Below are 23,032 nucleotides of genomic sequence, written 5' to 3' on the forward strand. Positions count from 1 at the left end.
CCACAGATGAGCAAGTGTGCACACACCAGGACGGAGCAGGAACCAGCTGCCAAGCCCAGGGAGGGCTTCTCTCATGTGAAATACTAAGTACAGCAGAAGCACATTTTCCAGTTAATAGGAAAATAAAGCAAGGATCAGGCCAGAAAGCTAGGTGGTGGTGAAAGGGAAGAAAAGTACTAGGAGTGGATTAAAATCTGACTGCACAGAACCACAATAAAAGGCAGGCTCATAGCAATGAACCAAACCTTTCATCAGAAGCCCAAAGGGGCACAGGGATTGTTTCCACAAAGGGGGAAATCTCTTTGCAGAGCCTTACAAAATCTGCTGCTACAGCATCAGAGGAAGCTCCTGTTCCCTAACTACTTATGGGTTATGCTGCATCATAAGCTCCAGGGACAGCCCAGGAATCCTCCTGTGCCCATCTTCAAGCAGGGCTGATGAAAAGGGGATCCCTGGGGGAGTTCTTTGCTGCACAGGAGCCAAAGCAGCAAGAGACCCGGTGGCTCACAGCCAGCATTGGAGAAGCAATACCAGATACCTGCCAGTTAACTCAGTGCTTACTTCCAAGTTGGGGCACAGGAGAGAGACTGCCCAACCAATTTCTTCTGTTAGCATGGGGTGAAAGATATAAGGACAAAGAGCAACCACGCACACTCCAGGAAACTGCACAAAGACTGGCTGTACAAGACACGAGAGGCAGCTGAGAAGCGCTCAAGATAGCAAGTGAGACATGGGACTTACAGAGGCAGTGCTGCCAATGCTGTGGCAGTACCACACAAAGGAATTGCCAGAGCCTGGCGAGAGTTTTGTAGGATTTTATTCATTTTTTTAATTATTTTTGTAGGTTTTTTTTTAATACAGGCTAGCGTTGTACCCTTTGCTAAAGCTGCTGATTCTGCCACATAAACTAGAACAGAAATTTCTCAGAAATTAAGTTGAATCCCCTCCTTGTTAATTCACTGTCTGCTTCCCAACTGAACATCGGTCTGGATTTGTGTTTGCAGAAAACATCCCCTGTACAAAGTCTGACGTGCACCTACACTGTTCTGACTGAGGAATGAAGAAGCCAAGAGTCCATTGAATGTTGTATTTTCCCTGTACAACGTGGCCTGATTTGGAGTTTGGTCCACTGAGGACAGCGAGTTAACCATAGAGATCATCATCGTTGTCTTCACTGTACACATTGCCCCCGCTGCCACCTCCTGTGCCTTGGCTTGGCCCAGCGCCTCCCTGGTTACCTGATGGGAACCTGTATGCAGCAGTGCAGAAGGGGAGAGAAGAGATGCAGTTCAGAAGCCTCCTCACAGCTCAGCACAGTCCCCCCCCTCCGCATCAACGCCCTGGTGCCAAGAAGGGAAAGGGGGAGAAATGTGGCGAAGCCTTATGAAAAGGCTTACAGTGCTGCCAGATGTTGCTTGCATTAAAGAAAAAAGGGTTGATGGGTTTCAAGAGCACAGCAGCTGCAACTGACCTGCAGTGCTGTTTGCACCCACCACATGCTCAGCTGGCTGTATGCACTGGGGGGAATGCAAAAAAGCAGAGGAAAAGGGACTGCTTTCAGAGTACATCAAAACCACCCTCAGTGCTCTGTTCCTGGGGCTAACCATGTCACACTGCCCTCCCCACCTCCCTCACAGTTACCTGAAGCTGCCAAAGCCACGGCTCTGCTGTAGAGTCTGTGCAAACATCTCATATTTCCTGATGTCATTGTCACTGACAGAGCGGCGAGCAAAGCGCATGGCCTCCTCAAAGTGATCTCTGCGTATCTCAGGAACTGGGTCGTCCTCCTCCACTTCCTGCAGCAGGACAGAGAGCAGGGATGAGCCACGTGCAGCTCAGCACCTGCCCACACCTCCCTCAGGGTCAGGATGCATCAATACCCACTGAGGCAGGGGCTAGAGAGGGATGCTGCAGCAGACTGACTCACAGCTGCAGCAGGGGCCTGCTGAGCAATGCCAGTGACGAGGCACCACAGGAGGCCCTCGCCCTCCCACAAGAAGAGAACAAAGTGCTCCAGCTCAGCGCTCTGTGCCAAGAGCCTACAGCCTACTCGTCCTCATCTGAAGATTACTGAGAGAAATGCATCATCCCTCACCCACAGGCAGAGGTGGGCTGCCTATCTCAAAAGCAGGGAAAGCTCAGGGTGCCCCACTCACCATGGCAGAAGGGTTGGTCTGCCTCTCACGTTCTCGTCTGATCTCACTCTCAATGGACTCCCGGATGGCCAGTTTGCAGGCACGCTGGCAGATTTCTGTCAGGTCGGCCCCCGAAAAGCCATTGGTCATCTTAGCTAGGAAATCCAGGTCAACATCCTAGCAAAGAAAACCAAACCCACAAGAAAAGCGTTTACATCTTGTACTCTCAAATGACAAAGAGGTGCCTTAAGATTTCACAATAGCAAGGAGCTACCTTAACTTTGGCCAGTCTGAAGAAGATAAGCTATTAAGGCTCCTGTTGCTCCTGTTGATAAAAGTACACTACATACAAGGGCAGGTCATATATCCCCCCCACACCCAGCAAGAACCTGCTACATGGCTACAAACCTCTGCCCACTGTTCACCTTCAAGAGGAAGGAGGCTGACTTGAGCATTTCAGATATAATTCGCTCAGATCTTAGCATTAGAAATCAATGGAACAGTTTCAGAATGGAAATAGAGATGGGGCAGAGGGAGACAAGCATGAACAGTCTTCAACCCTCAAGTGACACAGCAACACCAGAACATCCTCTTTCAAGCTTTCCTTCCCAGCAGCACTTAAAAAAGTAAACTTGGCCTAAAAACACTTGTGCACTCACTTTACATCTGTTTTTTCTCTGATTAATTCTATCAGTTTCACTATTGCCTGCTCCCCAGGCAAGGGATATAACTCTTGTCTGTGAAAGAGTTCAGCAGTTAACCGCTATGGTTCCTCTTCAATTTCCATTTCCCACCCCCGTTTTCTACATTTACTTTTTCAGAGTACAAGAATCCTTTCCATCTTGCCATAACAGGCATTTCCCATTCCTGCACCGTGGGCAGAACTCTACTATGTGATGAAGACCTGCTGTGCTTACACACTGATATCTAGCTGCACTGATACTTACTTTTAGATCTCGAGCCTACCTCTACCCTCTTCATTTCCATCTTTCAGGGATGGAAGACTTCCCAACTCTGCACGGTGCAGAGCAGTCACCAGCCCTCTTCTCTGCTCCCAGTTCATTGGGAATATGTGCAGCACACAGGAAAATCAAATCAGATACAGCCACAGCACAGGTCCTACCTTAGCAACTGGTGATTTCCTCAGGTTGGCCTTAAGAATAGCAACCCGGGACTTCTCGTCAGGCAGGGGGATGTAGATGAGTTGATCCAGGCGGCCAGGGCGCAAGATGGCTGGGTCAATGATGTCTGGCCTGTTGGTGGCACCGATGATGAAGACGTTCTTCTTGGTGGACATGCCATCCATCTCTGTCAGGATCTGGTTGATGACACGATCTGCAGCACCACCACCATCTCCAATATTCCCACCTCGAGCCTTTGCAATGGAATCCAGCTCATCAAAGAAGAGCACACAAGGGGCTGCTTGGCGGGCCTGAAAAAGCAAACAGAAACAACTGAATACCATCAGGCAAAGAGAACACTGGTTTCATGCTAAGCCTACTCCTAGAATCAAAGCAGTTCGGAAGAGTACCAGAGCACTGTCACCTCAAGGAGAGCCCGAAGGAGCTGCTTTAGAGCAGTCTCCTGCAAAATAACCCTCAGTAAACTCTCTTGATAACAAGGTAAACTTCCCCAAAGCTGGGATCATTGTGAACCAGACAGAAGGGTGGTAACTCTGATGGCTAGAGGGTAACTCTGCCTGGACAAGAACTCTCCCTGCAAGATATGGGGATATCAAATTGTTATTTAAGCACTGGGGTATTAGTAGATGCAGTGTGGAAGGGGGAGATCTAGTCACTGCCTTCAGCTGCCAAACAAGTAGTTAGAGGGAAAAAAGAGCCAGATACTTCTATAAGGTGCGCAGTGAGAATAGGTGCAAATTGCCTTCACAATGAGAGAGTTCAAACACTAGCACACAGGGCTACAGATGCCAGGGATTCACCAAGCTTGGCATGTGTCCAGAACTAATATACGTAAGGACCTAGTGTACACAAACTAAATTTCCAAGCTCTTCCAACTCTGGACAAAGAGTTGGAGCAGGTGGTATCCGAGGTTCTTTTCCAACCCACAATTTTTCCTCTCTTTCTTCTTTCAACTTTGCTCTTTCAGCAGCTTCCCTGACATGACAAGAGGATTCCCATGGTAATCAAGGCCATGTTCCTTCTGGGACAGAAGGAGACAATATCTACAGGGAACTGTATAGGAGGAGTCAAACTCTCTTCTATTCCATGCACACTGAAGGACAAGAACCTGTAGGATGTTTGAAAATCTGTAGTGGGTATCAGATACTGAGGTTTCAAAATAAGTTTTTAGGGATGAGGAGGATATTTATGTCACCCTAATGCTTACCTCCCTGCTAAGGCACTGGGACATTTATCATCCTGTAACAACAGATACAAACTGTAGCAGGAGCAATCTATTAAATATCTATGTTCCCAAAGAGGATTAATTCCCCAACATCAGGAAAGCAGTCTCTGCTCACTGCAAGTTGGAAAAACACAAAATACATAAACAATAACCAGGCCAGTTAAGACAGCACAGTGGAGACAACATGCTGGGGGTATCTAAGCACAAATATAGTACAAGGAGTAGAAGAAACACCTACCTTGTCAAAGATCTCGCGCACATTGGCTTCAGACTCTCCAAACCACATGGTGAGCAATTCTGGCCCCTTGATGGAAATGAAGTTTGCCTGGCATTCGTTGGCAATGGCTTTGGCCAGAAGTGTTTTACCACAACCAGGCGGCCCATAGAACAGAACTCCTTTTGATGGAGTCATGCCAAATTTGAGGAACTTGTCTGGGTGCTCCACAGGATACTAAATTAGAACAATAACAAAAAAAACTTAAAATGTGCCCCAGAAGGCCTGTACTTTGCTCCTACCATTTAAAAAAAAAAAAAAAAGAAAAGAAAAAAAGCCACACACAACCCTGAGATTTCTAGTGAGTTACATGCAAGATTCTGCCGCTCGGGGCCACTGGAGTTTTTTTAAATGGGGACTGGTCTGAAAAGTACCACAGCTAAACTATAAAGCTGCCCTAAACAGTCCGTTTACCCTTAAAGACTAAACACTACAATTTGGGTAGTTTTCCAACACACTTAAACCCAGCTTTGCTCTGCCCTGCAGAAGCAAAACGGAACAAACAGCTCATTATCCAACCTAGTCAGCTCTGCCCTCCAGAGACAGGCAAGGTGTCTGATGTGAGCTTTTATCCCTAGCAACAAGGTCAGATCGCCTAGGCGATGACTGAAAACCAGAAAATTAGACTAAAAATATTTTTTTTTACACTCACAGACAAGGTGTCTCTGCAGGGCTAACTGAAAGCGGGAATATATCAAAACCCAACCAAACTGATGGAGACACAAGAAGTTTCCACAGAGCATTTGTGACTTTTTGTGTCCGTCACAGCAGACTTTGCTAATTACTTCTCACCTGTCCCTATGCTAGCAGTGATAGAAAGCTCTTTGGAGGCTCACTGCATGAGAATCTTCATTAATCATCCGGCAGATAAAGCCACTACATGATAGATTCTCAGCAGTGGTCCCACTGCTATTCTCCACTTAAGCAGAACTACTGTTGTTTTTGAACATAGCACGAGACTCACCAAAGATCACTGTAGATTCAACTACAGAAAGCCTGACAGGAAAGCTGCTTCCCCTCCCTAAGTTCTCTAAGATGGAATACTACAGAATTTTCAATCCACTACAAGCAATTACTCTAAAAATATCTGCATTTATCCTGTTCATAGCCCAAAGCAGAATATCAAGAGGTTCTTTTTAAGCTGACTGGGCAAAAATCTGTTGGAAATCCTCACCTGTACAAGCTCCTGGAGTTCTCTCTTTACATCCTCTAGACCACCAATATCTTCCCAGGTAACTTGTGGCACCTCCACCACAGTCTCCCGAAGAGCAGAAGGGTTGCTCTGGCTCAGAGCCCACTGTTATTAGAAAGAAACAGCAGTGTAGAACTGTATCATGTCATGTTAAAACACTTCAGATAAGCAATTAAACAATGCATCTAGAAGAAAGAGGGGCAGTCTTGCATTACCCTGAAGTCATCCATGGTCACAGCCAGCGAGTTCATCACTTCAGCATCAATGGTTTCATCTTCTAGGTCTATAAGATCCATCTTCTTTCTGATAGCCTGAAGAGCAGCTTCTGAGCAAAGAGCAGCCAAGTCAGCACCAACATGTCCATGGGTCTCATTTGCCACCTGAAAGCAAAGCACTGACTATGACTCACAGAGATACAAGCAAGCAATCACAAGGAAAGGCACGCTCTGGTCACTTATTCAGAGATGCAGTGAAACTCTGAAAGACGGGAATGTCAGTGCTCCAATGTGGTTTTCAGGAAAAGTGCTACCACATATTTAACAGGCAGAGACACTGCTGTTGTATGTACCACTTGAGATCAAAGTTGCAACTGGAATTCAGATGGCATGCAGAAGGATAACCACAAGGACTGGAGTTCTTCATGCAGGATAGAGATTACAGGAACAAAATAAGTGTACATGCAGTGTCCCAAGCCACCATAACACTCACACCTCTGAGAGCTGTTTTAAATTTACTTCATTTTTAAAGAGAATGCCACAACAAACACAGAAGAACAGTGGCAGAGCACTTGCAGACTCTACTGAGACATGACTTTGCCATGCCATTCTTAATGAGCAAGAGAGGATTTCTAGTCACTGCTAAAATAGTTGGAAGGAAGCTCAGAGATCACATTCACCCAGTTTAAAGATGCCCTAGATGAGCAACTAACATTTGCTGGTCAAAGTCATAACAACTCTTCCACTACAAAACACAGCACCAGGAACATTCACCTTTCCCAATGGCATGCCACTCACCTGTTCCAGATCCACATCATCAGCCAGTTTCATATTTTTTGTGTGGATCTGCAGGATCTCCAGGCGCCCAGTTGCATCTGGGATTCCAATATCTACCTCTCTATCAAAACGACCTGGAGAATATAAAACGTGTGTTGAGCTACTGATTCTCCAAACCAAAGAAGCTGTAGTGGCAGTTTTCCTCTGACTGAGCAACCTGATGACAAGCCGCAATTTCAGAAAATGCCAGAGCTTTGAGTTCCTCTACAGCATCTATCAGCATAGTTGCAGGGACAGATCAGAGAAGGAGAGGCCTTACCAGTGTAGGGAGAGTGAGACTACTACATTAACCAGAGTTCAGGATTTCAAAAAACAGAGTGTTACTGGTCTAGGAGCTTTTTCCTGGCCTCATCTGTAGAAGAAGATGCTTCTCCTAACCAAGATATCACAATACATTTTTGTTTACTTCTACCACTGTGTCCTGAGCATAAGAATTTGCAAATTCTAAGAGAGTGATTTAGTTTTTCTGAACTTTTTACAGTACTGATCATGGCAATAACCAAGTGGTGAAATGCAAAAATCTAACCAGTATGTGGGGAGGCAGGAAGCCTACTTATTGCTGAAATACTAACTAAAGTACGTATCCCTGTCATTAGTCTCCAGTAATGCCTCTGCAGACTGAAGATTGCCATTTTCTCCTGCAAACTTGACTGGTTTGCTATTACAGGCTTCGCGGCTCATACACCAGACATCCATTCACACTGCACAGTTCTGAAAACCTAGATCTTGGAAACTACTCGACTCCTCATCAACAAAAGTAACAGAAGCCAGAAAATTCTTCTGCAGCCTGAGGCATGAACATCCTCTCAGGAAGCCATTTAATCAGTGTGTCCCAAGCTAGCCTCATCTAAGAAAGGCTACCACTAGATTTCAAGTATTTTGTCATTTCCTTAAGTTCTAGCCTAGTAAGACAGAAAATTATACCAAAGCCCAGAAATTAATCTCAAACAAGCAGTTGGAGGCAAATCACAGATAAGACACCACACAGAAGATGTTAAATTTCTGCTCAATCTTTTCAAGGCCCCTGAAGCATAGTCTGTAATAAAGTATCTGACAGACAAAACAGAGATGATAATCCAGTTACCAAATCTCCTGAGTGCTGGGTCAATGCTGTTTGGTCTGTTGGTAGCTGCCATAACAATCACATGCGCTCTCTGTTTCAGTCCATCCATAAGAGTCAATAGCTGAGACACTATGCGACGCTCCACCTCTCCATGCGTCTGTGGAGACAGAAAGCAACGATCAGACTTAAAGCTCTACAGCATAGCACAGGTACTAGTGCTGCACCACAGCAGACAGACAATAAAAACACCAGCTGTTAAGAAACATTGTGAACGATGTACAATTCCACTCATGTCTGCTGCTTTACACTATACTCAAAACACAGAGATTCATGCCAGTTGCTACCAAAAAGGGTGTACAGACACATCTTCAGCTCCTAAAAGGCTCTTTTTACCTTCTCTCTCTTAGGAGCAATGGCATCCAGTTCATCAATGAAAATGATGGCAGGTGCATTCTTTTCAGCTTCTTCAAAGGCTTTCCTCAGGTTGCTCTCAGACTCGCCAGCCAGCTTGCTCATGATCTCAGGACCTGAAAAACAGCAGCACTGTGGAATCCAGAAGAGAAGCAGCTAGCTCCAAGGCATGCAGCTGAATTTTCTCAGTACAACATTCACATGGGAGTATCTATATTTCAAGCCAAAGCAAACACTATCAACCAAATTCACTAAACTTGCAGCTGAACAGGCAAGAACAGCATGCGGAATTACTTTCTATCATTATTCTGGTGTTCTCAGTTTACTCTAACAGAATGCAGTACTAGTCAATGAGCTACCTTTAGCTGCCTCTTTTCTTACCCTATTTCACACTTGGTGAGCTTCTCTGTAATGTGCCACCACACACTGTTAATGCCAGTCCTAGCTTGCAAGAAAAGCAATCAAATTATATGGTGATGAATTATCAGAGTAGGGAAGGAAAAAGCTGTAAGATACTGAAGCTGTCTTTAGCTTGCATTACACAGGTGCACATTTACCTCTGTGCAAGCCTATAAATAAGCTCCAAAACAAACAAGAATGAACAAAACAAAACGCACAGACACAACCAAAAAAAAAAACCACAAGAAAACAGCTAAAAAACCACCCCACACAACCTCCCCCCAAACAATTAATTAATAAAAAAAAGTATAAAGACATCAATTCCAGAAAGGACAGCAATCCCCTGAGATTTCCTACAATTGCTAAACTCTAATGCTTACCAATCTAATTTGTTTAGATTTTTCCATCATGATGATGGGAGTGATACTGAAGACAAAGTACGTTCCTTCTGAAGGATCCAAGGAAAAGAAACCCAACTCTCAGGAGTGCAAAGCCGCTAGCTGACTGAAGTGAGCAAGCTGCAAAGCCAGTGGTGCAGGCAGATACTGTTTCACTTCAGGTAACTCATCAATTCACACCAGCTCTGTCTACAGCATTGCCTGCAGCCACAGGTTTGGGATGAGCAGAGAATGCATCACTAATTCTGACAACAAATGTTATTTTCATTATGCAGCAGAAGCACAAGCAGAAGCTGAAGATCAGCTTATTAGCAGTGACTCCTTTCATACACATCCATTTACTTCTGACATGTTAAGGTAAAAAGCAAGTCCATTCCCTACCACTGGTCACTCCTATGATATCTTGAGATAAAAAGCAGATACTGCTGGTCTCTGCTATGCTGTGCTGCTTTCACCCTCATGGGTCTAATTGAAATCATGAAAGAGAAGAAAAGCAGCAGTTCTCAAGTACAAGCATTCAGTTATTCTAGCACTGATGGTAAAATGGGAGAGAAAAACAGTGAGGAAAATTCGGAATTTTGTCTTCATAGTGGACACAAACTAGTATCTATCTATCTCAACTGCAGTAAGTGAAAATGATCAACATGAGGTTCTGTCATTAGTAGCTAAGTTCCAAGTTACTCATTATAGCTTTCAGGAAAAGTTCTTCCCAATTAAAGATAAGTGAAAAAAAAAAAAAAAAACAGGTCTTGTACTTTACTTGAGGGGAAGAAAAATGCAGTGCAGACTAGCTTCTTTTCAAAATAAAACATGCTGGCAAGAAAAACAAGTGTTTACACCCATATGCACAGAAAAATCTCACTGCTTCACTCCTAGCCTTGCCCTTACAACATAAGTGAACACTCAGACAGACTGCAAGTTCCTGCAACACAAAGCTGTCTTTCAACCACTCTGCCACAAAACAATTAGGCGTGAGTACAGTGCCACTACAGATGTTTGTGCACAAATGGCCTCTAAGCCTCCCCAGAGGGGCACCTGAAAGAGGTAAGGAAGGATAGAGGTCAAGGAGACAAAGCAGCTATGTATGACTTATTTAAACCGTACACTATCATTAGCTGGATGAATGATTACAAAGCAGATCTTGGTCCAAAGCAGACCCAAAACTTACCGTTAATCAGGAAAAAGAAAGCCCCAGTTTCGTTGGCCACTGCTCGGGCAATCAGTGTTTTGCCAGTGCCAGGTGGACCATACAGCAGGATTCCTCGTGGAGGCTGCAAAAAGAGAAAAGGAATTTAGGTGGTAAACTAGTACCAGAATGCCTAAGAAGCTTCACAGTGAAATTCCAAGCATTTGATAAAGCCGGTCTCAAATTATGATGCAACCTCATGCAACAGCTGCCATCCTACCATCAACACCCTGACTACTTTGCATGACACACAAACAAAAACCTTGCCAGTAAGTGACAGTGCTTATTCAAAACATCATTCTGTTTTACAAGTGCCAATGCTTTAATCTGTGTCTAAAACATGTAAGGAAATACTCTCCTAATACTAGCATTAGAAGACAAGCAACACGTAAGTTATTCCTCTTACGTATTCCCCTCCAGTATGTCCTAAGCCTCCTACATCATGAGCCATTAGCAAAAGCAAGACGACTCATCCACCTGATGCACGCAGGTCCTTACCTTCACCCCTATGGCCTTGAAGAGAGCAGGGTGTCGGAGGGGAAGTTCCACCATCTCTTTGATCTGAGCCAGCTGCTTCCGGCAGCCACCAATGTCATCATAGCCCACCTCATTCAGTGACTCTTCTTCATCCTACCAGGAAGGAAATGTATCAAACACTTGAGTGAAAACAATAGTTCAACAATCCCTCCCCAGTTTCAGGAATCTGGGCTTTTGCTCAGTGTCATTTCTTTGTTGTTTTGAGAGTCTCGTTTCCAAGTCTTTCTCATTCTTCCACAACTGTTTCTTAGCTCTGACTTCCCAAACATTCAGTGACAATTGCCGGCACGTACCTTGTTCTCAGTGGAACCCCCCGCCTTGGGTAACAGCATGAAGATTAAAAACTGAAATGTCCTTGGCTCTGTACAGAGCTGTTCAGCAACTAAAACATCAGTATGTTATCAACATTGTTTTTTATCATCAAGCCAAAACACAGCACCATAACAGACACAAGGAAGAAAATCAACTCTGTCCCAGCTGAAACAAGGACATTGTAACATTAGGCCACACTAAAATCATAAATTAACATCACCTGGAATCTTAGAGGAGCTTAGGCCAAAGCCCCACAAATCCTGTACCACCACTTCAGTAAGAGACTGCCCCTGACAAGTGCTGAAGATCTCCACAGATGGAGATTCTTGATCTCTCTAGGCTCTGGGGAAACCGTTTTCCTATTATCTGCCAGGAATTTCTCTTGACCCAGCTTGTGCCATTGCCTCTACTCCTGTCCCTGGGCACAACTCTCAGAAAAGTCAGGTTGCCTGCATCTTTCTACCAGGAAGATGCCAGCAGGCCTGCTGCTTCACCTTTCCTACTCGAGGCTGCGTAAGCCCACTCACCCAGCCCCACTTCATTTATTTTGACCTCCAGCTCCTCACCATTTTGGTAGCCTTGGCCGAACCTGCTCCTGTCTGCCTCTGCGGTGTCCTAATGAGCCCAAACAGGACTCACTCAGTGTCCCACAACTGCTGAACATAGAGAAGAGCTAACCAGAAAACAGCACCCAGTCTGACTTGCAGCCAGTAAAAAGGCAGACATGGCCAAATTAGCTCCTATTCCTGAGATTTCCTATTCTGTAAAAGTAAGTCTGAGCGGTTGGCCACCTGTCTTAAACTTGGGATGTCCCAGGTTAGATATCTGAAGGGAATGAAATCAAGTAAAACAAAACCAACTGTTTAGAGATCTCCATTATCTCACTCAAAAAGCATTAATTGCTGTCTCCTCACACGGCACAAAATTCAGCAACACATTAAAGCCTTCCTGCCATGGATCAAGGGAACTCTGGAATTAAATGATGCACTTAATGTCCATAAATTCCATTTAATGTCCAGCACTAAATACCTGGAAGCAGATGAAAAACCAGCTGCTACCAAATTACAGCCTAGGCATTACAGTAATCTCAGTATCTAAGGAAGGATACTGAGAGCACATTTCTCCAACTACCGTCAGCAGCATCTCATCCCCTGGAACCAGAGCATGCAGCATTACATTCAGTACACAAAATGCCACTCCCAGAGCTGAAAGCACTATCAAAGAAAGAGATTTCACTGGACAGACTGGAGTCAGTTCAAGAACAGTGTGGTAGGATTCTGCTCACCTCTCGTTTGATGGGCTCTCCTTCACAATGGATCACTGTGTCCGGAGCCACTATGCAGTAAGGACTTGGATCTGTCTCCACCACTTTGAACTCCACTGCACGCATCCCTCCTCGCACCAAGAAAATGTCACCTGTGAAAACCCATATTTCAGTACCCTGGTGCAACTACCATCTGCAAAATGTCAATCCCTGTACTATCCAGCAGCCTCAGAGGAAAAGGAAATAGGTTACGCATGCATATGCCACTGGTATTTTTCATGCTGCTCTGTATTTCAGACTCAAGAGCTACACATATTGTGACTATAAGGAGACTATTTAGACCTGTAGCAGTTTAATTTTCTCAAATTTCAAGCAGAAACAAGTAGCAAACAATAGAAAAGAATACTCCAACTAAATACCAAACAATCAAACGCAATTAATCATACTTATTATCCATTCAGTTTCAATTTAGCTGTTTTAGAACTCTTTCTGTTTACCAGAAAGGAAAAAGCCCTTTACATATTGTTAAGGAAAAAAAAAAAAAAGCAAGCAGGCTAAGAATAGGGTCCAAAAGAAAGATGTTCATGTTTTTCTGCCTCCTTTAGAAACTAGCTATTAATTTACAAAAGAGCTGCCTATTTGCAGGGTGTAGCCCAAGGGACAGTAGATAGTGCAACCACAAGTGAAAAGTCATGAGACAGGAGAAATCAAAGGCAGGATGAAATGGTGTGCCACCCTGACCAACCAAAGGTTTTCAAGAAACATACAAAGCAACATGAGACTCAATGCCAAAAACGTGTTTTCTTCATACAACTCCAGCTGCCCCACTTTGACTCCCAGTGCCTTATACTGGAGAACAGCAACTGCTGACTGTTTCGCTAGAGAAATTCACTCCAGCCACCACCTGTACACTGTTTTTGCTACCACTGCTCCAAACAGGTGACTTTCTGGAGTGGCTGCTCCAGCCCACAGAAAGACATACAAAGACAAGTGCAGCCTTGAATGTCCTACCTCTGCCTACCATCTCAAAGAAGAAATTCTATCCAGAAGCAACCAGGGAAGGGACAAAAATCACTAACATAGTAAAAAACTTACTTTGAATTTATCTTACTAAGTTGTGATAACAACTGCTTGTTTGTAGAAGCAGAATAATACACACTACTGAACTACAACTCTTGACTAAATTGGGCCACAGAAACTGGAAAACTGTATTCAACTTGTGCTTACACTGTATTAGGACCTACTTGTTCTAATACACACGCTACTAGCATAGCTCTAAAAGCGCAATTGGTTTTCTAAGCACTCTCTCAGTTATTAATTCAATTATTTTGAAGGAGTGAATTTAATTAGGATGTCAGCTGGTATATCCAACCAATTGCTTAATACACAAGCAAACACCCAATCCTGTCAAGTGGTAGCAATTTAGTTTAACAAGCTTTTCTCCTAAGTTCTACCTAAGCTTTTTTTTAACATACTCCCATTCAAGGTAGCAAAATAAATAAACAAACATCAGAAAAATCTCACTCTGCAGATGCCGGTCTGATGCCTCGTAGAGATCTGTGCAAGTCCCTAGAAATTCTCTTTACTCAGTCTCAGGACTACAGCACATAATCGGGACTTCAATAACAAGTGCTGTTACCTTTCCTGATGGGTCTGTATGCTTCCAGGAAGTAGGGTTTGAGATAGACCTCAAAGAGATTCCCCGTGATCCCTTCTACCGTGTCATCAATCGGCAGTACATGGATACGTTTGCCATATTTCACATCTGGGCAGGGCTGGATGCTGCAACAGAAGAAAACTCCAGTTAGCCACATCATCCTGGACTTACACCCAAGTCTGGAAAAGGCAGTGATATCTCTTCTCAGGCCATTACAACTGCCAAAAAGGACTATCCAAATCCTTGCTGAGACTTCCCACCTTCCTAAGAATATCTAAATGCTGAGATGCTAAATACTATGAGCACTAGAGAGCTAGTCTTCACACATCACACCTTCCTTCGTTCCTCTCAGCCTTATCCAAGCCTGCTGGAGAGTTTCATACTTTCTTCCTGCTCTGCTGCCAGGATGTCCTTCGCTAACCCAAAGGCAAATTCATAAATTATGAGAGCAGCCAAAAGACCTGCAGGAATTACAAGCTATTTTTTGTTTCAATAAGGAACTAGCTACAGCTGAACCAACTGTATGGGAAATGGAGCTGCAGGTAACTTTTGTCATTCATCTGTCTCTTGTAACTTACTACAAGGAGTTAGAGCCCGTTGCCAACAACCCTGATAGAGAGCAAAGGCTCTCAAAGTACTGGTCAGTGGTAATCGGCTTGCAGCCAGCTATCCATATGGCATCCCACTTTTCAGAAACTGATGTTTAGGTCGAAGTCCTAAGGCCCTTTCCCCCATTTTAAATGAACACTGCAATTATCATTTTATAGTATACGTGTGCAGGCCATCAGCCTGCTGTAGTGACAGCTCAGTATCAAGCTGCAGCTGAGAGGCAGAAAGCTGAAACTGTCTTTGCCTGCTTAAGAAAAGCCTACATAGAATTGCAACTGAGTGCATTACTTTTCACGCACTACTTTGTTAGAGACTTTTAACAAATACTTTTACTATATGCTTTACAAAGAGGAAACAGCAAAAGAGCAGAGGAAAAAACAGACTGCCTCACAAGGAAAATAGTTTACAGATCACAAGGAGGAAGAGTTTAGCACTTGAATCTGGATTTCGACAGAGGCTAAGCTGCAGAAAGTAATACAATAAGCATGTAAATATCAGCAAGAAAAACTTAGAGGGCAAGAAGCGTGAAAGTTCTCTGACTGCTGCAACAAAGCTAAGAAGTGATTTAGAGGGCTGAGAACTATCACAGACACAGTCCCATCAGAAAAGGTGAGAGGAGAAGCTGAACTTGTACACTAGGAAGGACTTCAAAATTAACCTCATATCAAATTAAATTAAGTATTCACCTTTACTTGACACAGACTGTGTCAAAGGACTGTACTGTTCCAAACAGCGTACTGTTTCAAATTTGAATTTTCTAGTGGTAGGGAGAGAGGTGATACAGCTTCACCTCTCTCCTCAACTAAGTTTGTATGAAACAGTTTGCATTTGAAGTTTACGCCAGTTAACACCCCAGGAAGTACAGTGCCAGGCTCCAATTTTCCAAGAACATGTAGGGGACTGCAGATTAGGAAGATCCTCAAGAGGTGGAACTGTCAGACTTCCCATATTTAAGCCTGCATATCAGCACTTCCATATTTCAGAAGTGCTCACATGGTTTTCCTCAGATCCTATAAGCCAAGATGTACTTGACACAATGTTGTCTCACAGCTTTCTCCAAGTGTTGCACAAGAAAATTCCTGCAACACTTTTAAATAACTCCCAGCTATAAAGTTACTTTTAGAACAAAAATTGAATATAGACATCCTGAATATAAAGGTATTCTGAGGACTTTTAATCTTGGTATTTCACTGCTTCATGTTTTTGATATCCATTCCCAACAAGGTTTAATTCCTGTATGTCATACGGCTGCTGGGTGCTTCAGCTAGATACTGTGAGATTGGTTACAATATTGTTCAATGCTTTCCATTGTAGGCATTAAAAATTTAGAATCTGCAAGTTCATCTGACAAAGTAAATTTGGGATGATTAAACTACTCAATTTAATTACAGGACCTAGGTTTGTGAAAGCATTAATAGACATCAAGCATCTTTACCATCAATTTTCAGTATTAATCTGAGTATGTACACAGCCAGAAACAAATGCAAAAGTTAAGTGAGATTCCTGATGCAAGCCACGTACGTGGAAACATTTCTGAGGTCTCCTCTGAAAGATATAAAATTAATTCCTGCAAACTTTGTTGTCTGCTATTGACTGAATAAATTCAGAGCCAGTACACAAATTATCTAGGCAACTCAGGGATATATAAGAGTTGGCAAGCCAGTCCCCACCTGATCACATCACCTAGGCGCACTCTCAGGTTGTTGCGAACAACCCTATTCATGCGAATCTTCTCATCTGAGCAGGTATCATCTGACAGAACAATGCAGACTGCTTCTCTCCTCTTCTTTCCTTTTAGGAGAACAGTGTCTCCTCTGAACAGCTGCAATTCATCCATTTTTGCCTGTTAACAGTAAGAATATTAGAACAAGCTTTTGATAAAATAAGAATTCAAGCATTTGAAGGAGAGTCACTTGACCTTGGTGAATTATGTATTGGAAGTGAGGTACTAAAGCCACAAAGACACTGTTTCCCACAGCACTGATCAAGAGCTAATCCTGAAACCAGACGGGCTTAAACTCAACTGAATCTTAAAATGTACTTTTATTACAGAAGAGCACTAGCAAACAAGACAGTCCATCTCCCTCGCTTGGAACAGCTGCAGCTTCTAATACAAATACTTACATTCGTGCTGCAAAGTTAAATTTCAAGTTAATATATGGCAACTGTTTGTGCATTATCTACATTTATTTTTTTTAACAGATGACGCACCTGGGACAGTGACACAACACTGTTGTCTTCATTGATGGCTTCATCAACAATTAACCGATTGGGCCTGTTCTTCTGCTTCAGAATAGCAGTTGATAAGTCATCCGCTTTAGAACTGGAGAAGAAAACAGAAGTTCTGAGTCTAAGTGATAACACTCCTCCCTTTCCAGACAACCCCTCTCCTTTGGTTTCCAATTATCACATGTTTGTTTGTCACCATATTTTTTAGAAACTATACTTGTTTGTAAAATAAAGGAGAATGTTATTCCCAGGCACCAGTTTCAGGTGTTCAATGACAACATTTCCTGTGAGTAAATATTAACTCAGTCTCAAACAGAAACAGCTATAAAGTTATCTACAAAAAGAAGTGGTCACTGAGATGTTGCTGACAGTGTTTTGCCTAAAAGAATTACTCACACATCTGCAATCACATGTAACCACTGCCACTGAAACAGAAGTTCAAGTCTATTTGGTGTCAATTCCCAGATAAATGGGGGAATTAAAGAACAATGCCACAGCCCCCCTGATAGGAAGAGCTGTAGAAGTAAAGGTCTGTAAAGGTCTTAGTTAAATGTAGCAAACCAGTGAAGTTATCAAGAGCTTGTTAAAAATTGTTTGTTGCTTTGCTTTTTTAAGAATCTTTCTGTAATATCTTCACAGAAGCCACTGGAGCTCTAGCACACTACACCACAAGAAATATGACAGATAATGACTTGCTTGATTTTGTCAATGCAAATACAAATAGTAAGGAAATGAAAGAAAGGCAGATTAAGACATTTCCTTCAAAAAAAAAAAAAAAGCTCCAAAAAAAGCACAATTTGGAGCCAGCTGATTCTTGAGGAGCTCGTGGACATTGTACGTTAGCCAATCAAAACTGCAACATGGTTCTAACTTCCCTTGACAGGCATTTGACTACTTTTCTCAAAGCAGTTCAGATGTGCCAACACCTAATGTCACAGAAAATGATGTAGAGTTCAGTTCGATTCTAACAAAAATAATACAAAAAGCTTCTCTTTCTCTTGAGCAAGCAGCAAAGAACAGGAAGTGGACAGCCGTGTTGGCTCCATTTAGCTCTTTTAGGGACAAAATAATCAGAAGTCCAACCTTGAGTGGAAGCAGAAGAACAGGCAACTGTATGAACAGGATTAACTTTGTTTAACATGTTCACCACATCTTGAGATGTGTATCAGAGAAGTCTGTCATACCTCATCTACACCATGATGCTACCCCCCCCCCCGTGCTCAAGACAGAAGTTCCTTTACGACAAACTACGCGGAGCTGCCTCTTCTCCCTGACACTTAGAGAGGGACAACAAGCAGTAGGCTGTGAGCGCAGTCAGCTTGTTTCCAAAAGGCCTTCAAGCTTTGCATGAGTCCCAGTAGCAGAGGGAACATGTTGCAAATGACAAGTATTATTTTAAGTGAACAAAACAAGGAGCTGTAAAGCATGTCTTTCCAGGACTGCAAGCACTGGCCAAGTTGCTTTTTTCTTTTTCTTCATTAAAGAGTGCAACAGGTAAGAAATTAATCTCACTCCCTTTCAACAGCTAAGCATAATGTTACAGACCCAGTCTCTAAGCCCAAAGAGACACAAGAAAGGCTGCTGGATACAACCACGAAGAAGCCCACAGTTTCCATCTTCAAGGGAAAACATGGTCTTGGTAAAGTCCTAAAGGGGTGGAACTTACACACACACACACACACACACACACACACACACACACACACCCCACAACAAAAAAAAACAACCCTAACAGAGCAACAAGAAAACTGGAACCAATATGCCACCAGGCCAGCAGTTAAAACAGCAAACAGAAATAACAAAGTACTTTGCATCAGTGTAAGCTGCTGCGTAAAGAAAATTATTTCAGTAAGTACATTACATATCTTGAATTAGGGGACACCAGACAGCAACAATAACTCTATTTGGTCTGTTCAAGTTTGAACGCAAATCATATTCCTCCGTACATGAGATGTGGATCCAAAGGCCTTTTGGTAAGAAACCGTTGCCAGACTTTGGCTACATAAATTGCCACTGAAACTTAGTAGCTGTCCTTTGGGATGCAGAGATTATTATGCAGCCTAAAATACGCCCCGGGACACAAGATAAAATGGAAGAGAAACCGGGCAGCAAGTGAAGGGTTTTTGACCAAAGCTTTCAATAAACCAAAAGCTGTATTAAAACTGGAAAAAGAAGTGCAGACAGCTTCCAGTACACAGCAGTGGTAAAAAGCACTGCAAGAGGTACATTTAGTACTGCTGAATGTGAGGAAAAAGTTTTGGTACTCAGGAACTGAATCTGCAGTTTCCTAAGTAAGAAGTGAGGGCTGGATCAATGCTATCGTTACATTACAGCACTTAAAGCAATCGAACAAACTTGGAAGCATTAGAAAAAAGCCTACAGGAATCAGTATACACATATTCACATGTCTGGGGTCAGTTTCAGTTATCTAACCTCACTGTTTTCCAAAAAAATAACAAAGGTTTTTAGAAATTATATGACAGTTACACGGAAAGTACCAACTTTGACAGAGGAGTGTTACCCTGTCTTCCAGTTACAATTTAGAATGTTACCATCACTATTTCTTTTCATTCTGTCTCTCCTGGGGGCTCCTCAAGCATTAACTGAACAGATGGAGCAAAATGTGCCCTGAGAAGGAGAGCCTGAGCTGAAATACTAAGCTGGAAAGCCCAGGGCAAGGGTTGTGATCCTCTTCTCCCAGCCTTCCTACGTGTGCTGGTACACTCCAGTGAAGCACCAAAACAGACACACAGCCTAGGTAACTTTTAAAACTCTCCCATGAGTTTTCTGTCAGAGAGAAACAACATCTTCAGATCATCTGCCATACTCAGCTCCCCCCTTCTGCCAACTCTCTCACTCACTCTCCCCTCTCACTCCTTTTATAGAGGTAGAGGGGGACTTCTAAAAAACTTTTCACACTTTCAACATTTTTTCTGTGTGTCAGAGCACCCTTGTTCAGCAGATGGTAACACCCAAAGGCTATGAGTTATGGCAGACAACATGAAGCAAGCAGAAAATAATTATTGATTAGCCATTCTTCTGAAAACAACCACTAAAATCACTAGAAATCCAGACGAACTAGGGAGCTAAGATGTTCCTGTAAGTCTGAGATAAATATATAGTAAGAAGTCGCTGACTCAAGATGATTCCAGCTTCAGCAATGAAAGTGAAAATAATCATGCCTTCCGGAGGCTGCTGGGCCTTTTTAGTTATCGCCCTCAAGAACATTCTTTCGAGACAAACCTGTCAGTAGTTCCCTACCATCCTGAGCCCAAACGTCCACGTTACAGATGGAACTGCTTTCCCCAGGTAGGTATTAAAAACCTAGAAAACATTCATTAAATGAATGACTGCAGACACTTACTGGAACAGCACAGGATGACCGAGCAGTGAGTTCAAAGCCACACTCAAGATGAGCCAGGCAGGTATGCACATGAAAATCTCTTAAGAAACCACACTCTGTTAGTTCATGCAGTGCTAAAATTCAGCAAGATGGTTGCCAACAGCACTGAACTGGTGCGAACTGCAGCTAAAAAGCAAGTATTCCCCAGTTGAGTAACTTTTGATTCCCATGTGGCGAGAAAAACTTCGCGAAAGGAGAAAATTCCTTTTTCACTCAGCTAAAAAATAGGCCTATTAGACTATCACCTCCATCAGAAGCTCTACCATGGATGCTGAATTCTTGGCACATCTTCAAAGTACTGACTTAGCAGGGCCAGGTCTAAATTTCAGAAGTTGCAAAAGAAAAGAAGAACACGAACAACAGGCAATAAAGTGACTGAAAGTGCCTCTGGCAAGGCCAAGGAGTCACTTGGAGTATTCCTGGATTTAGTAAATCATGTTCAGGTGATGTATTTACTCATCTCAAGAGCCAACACAGTGGTGTGCGCACGTGGGATGGAAGCTGCAGCACTGTTATTGCCCAACTCATTTTTGAGAAGTGTGAAAGACGATCTTCAGCCTGGAACCGAGAACAGTGTGAGGCAAAGGCATGGGAGATGAAAATAGAGCGGACTGCCTCAGCTGACACCCGGGCCGGCCCGGTGCAACATATCTGCCTCTCCCCATGCCGAGTCACTCGCGAGCCCTCAAGCCACGGCCCGGGGGCCGCTCCGGGCTTGCGGGAAAGAGACCGGGACGCAGTTCTCCCCCTCGCCGGCTGCTCTGCCGCTTCCTCCGGGTCCTGCAAGACAAAGCGCTGTCTGGCTGCGGCCTAGCCCGTGCGGGACAGAGCGGGGTACGGCGAGAGGGCCCGGCCCGGCCTTGCCCCGCCGTGACTCGACACTTCCCGGGCAGGGACGGCGGGAGGGGGCGGCGAGGGCCCCCTGCGGGCACGCGCCTAGCCGGGAGCGCGCGGAGAGCGGCCCACCCCCACCCCCGGCCCCGGCCCCGCCTCCACCTCCTCGGGGCCTGCATGACACAGCGGGATCGGGAACCGGAGCCGGGCCCTCCTCGCGCTCAGAACAGCCCGGCCCGGCCCAGCCGGGCAGCGCCGCGCGGCGCCGAAGCGAGGGACGGGAAGGAAGGCCGCGCCGGGCCCAACGCCTCAGCGCCGAGCCTAGGCCGCGGCCTGCCGGCAGCGGCCCACACTTACTCGGATCCGGAGGCCATGGCGCTAAGGGGGAAGGGGCGAGGGGAGGCGCGCGACGGCGGCTCCTCAGAGCGGGCGGTGGCGACGGCGGACGCTGGTCTCGGGGCGGACTCGCGGAGGCAGCGGCTCGGGGCGCTTCGCGGTGACTGAACCTCAGAGCCGACTCATCGGAAGGGGGAGCTCTGCTCCGCCCCGCGCCTCCTCACCTGCCTAGCAACAGCGTGCGCTGGCCAATCGGAAATTCCGCCCGGCGCAGGGCTCAGCCAATCGGAAAGCGGATGTGGGGGCTGGGGTGGGGGAAGAAAAAAAAAGAAAGCGCTCTCTCCGTCCTTCGCTCCGCCCCTTTCCTTTTCCCCTCCCAATCGTCGCGAGCCAAGCGCGACAATGGTCAGCCAATCGCAGCGCTCTTCTGCCGTGGCTGCTCTACCAGGCAACACGGGGCCGAGCAGCCAATGGCAAAAATTCGCCAATAGGAAAACTCAGGCGGGAACTCCCGCCCCGACAGTGATCCACCTCGCCTCGCGATTGGCTAGCATCTGAGCAGGCAGAAACAGAGTAGGGGGGCTGTAGCCAATTAGAAGGGCGGGAGGTGGTGACTGACAACTTGGAGAGCGTCTCTGGTGCGGTGAGCGTGCTCGGGCTGTGCCGGGCGCTGTGTGCGTGGGCGAGAGCGTGCAGACGTTCGGGGTCCGTCGTCACGCCGGGGAGGGAAGGGCGCGGGAGGTTGGGCCTCCTGCACTTGGCCGAACGGGGACCTGAGGTGATTTTTTTTGTTGTTGTTCTCACAAATATAAGGGATTTGGGGGCAGTTCTGGACGATTTAACTCCAAGAGTTGTGGCCTCTTTGAGAGGCACTGCTCACCAACCACCTCCATGCACCCCACCGCCTTCCAGGCCTTCCTGCATTTTGGCTCCTGTGCTCCCCATTCCCTCCCAGGGGTACCAGCAGCACAGCAGGAGGCCCAGTGTGGCCCCATGGTTGCGTCAGAGGCCGGGAGAGCAGCCCTGCTGGCAGCCCCTCCCTTGTTTTCCTCTAGATGTTTATGAACAAGTTAATTATCTAGTACTCTTTTTCCAAGGAGCCAGCTTGTACCTAACTCAGGCCTCCTGTCTCCTTCCCTCTTTTTTTAGACCCAAAGGAGTGAGGTGGGTCTGAGGAAGCAGACTGCTGAATTGAACCTTTCCCAGCAACGTGCTCGTTCAGGCCCACCACCCTTCTGCCTTTTCTGGCTCAAGGCCAAATGCTTTCCTGAGCAGCACTGACCTATTTGTTGACGCCTCTTCATGTTGGAGGGTGATAGCTGCTCCCACTCATTTCTTCCTTCTTTTAGGAGATGAGACTTGAAAAAGCACAGC

The 23,032-nt window shown here is 45.0% G+C and overlaps 1 protein-coding gene across 1 annotated transcript; it reads right to left on the reverse strand.

Moving 5' to 3' along the window:
- On the reverse strand, positions 800-21,858 carry VCP (valosin containing protein). The gene is made up of 17 exons (XM_021379527.1): positions 21,680-21,858; positions 17,068-17,179; positions 16,527-16,699; positions 14,230-14,372; positions 12,612-12,742; positions 10,976-11,107; positions 10,460-10,562; positions 8,477-8,610; positions 8,105-8,240; positions 6,982-7,094; positions 6,184-6,348; positions 5,951-6,073; positions 4,741-4,953; positions 3,259-3,567; positions 2,157-2,312; positions 1,642-1,796; positions 800-1,249 (listed from the first exon to the last, which is right to left on the reverse strand). Exons 1-17 carry the CDS (start codon positions 21,694-21,696, stop codon positions 1,144-1,146), a joined length of 2,421 nt encoding a protein of 806 aa, XP_021235202.1. The 5' UTR covers positions 21,697-21,858; the 3' UTR covers positions 800-1,143.

This window comes from Numida meleagris, chromosome Z (genome assembly GCF_002078875.1).
Source record: "Numida meleagris isolate 19003 breed g44 Domestic line chromosome Z, NumMel1.0, whole genome shotgun sequence".
In the NCBI taxonomy this organism is placed as follows: domain Eukaryota; kingdom Metazoa; phylum Chordata; class Aves; order Galliformes; family Numididae; genus Numida; species Numida meleagris.

What these genes read in the sequence shown, in the direction of transcription:
- VCP (XM_021379527.1), bottom strand. An exon ending in GAGAGCCCATCAAACGAGAG is followed by an intron (nt 11,108 to 12,611) that starts GTGAGCAGAATC and finishes CCTTCCTGGTAG; the next exon opens with GATGAAGAAGAGTCACTGAA. An exon ending in TTGCTCCTAAGAGAGAGAAG is followed by an intron (nt 8,241 to 8,476) that starts GTAAAAAGAGCC and finishes CTGTCTCCACAG; the next exon opens with ACGCATGGAGAGGTGGAGCG.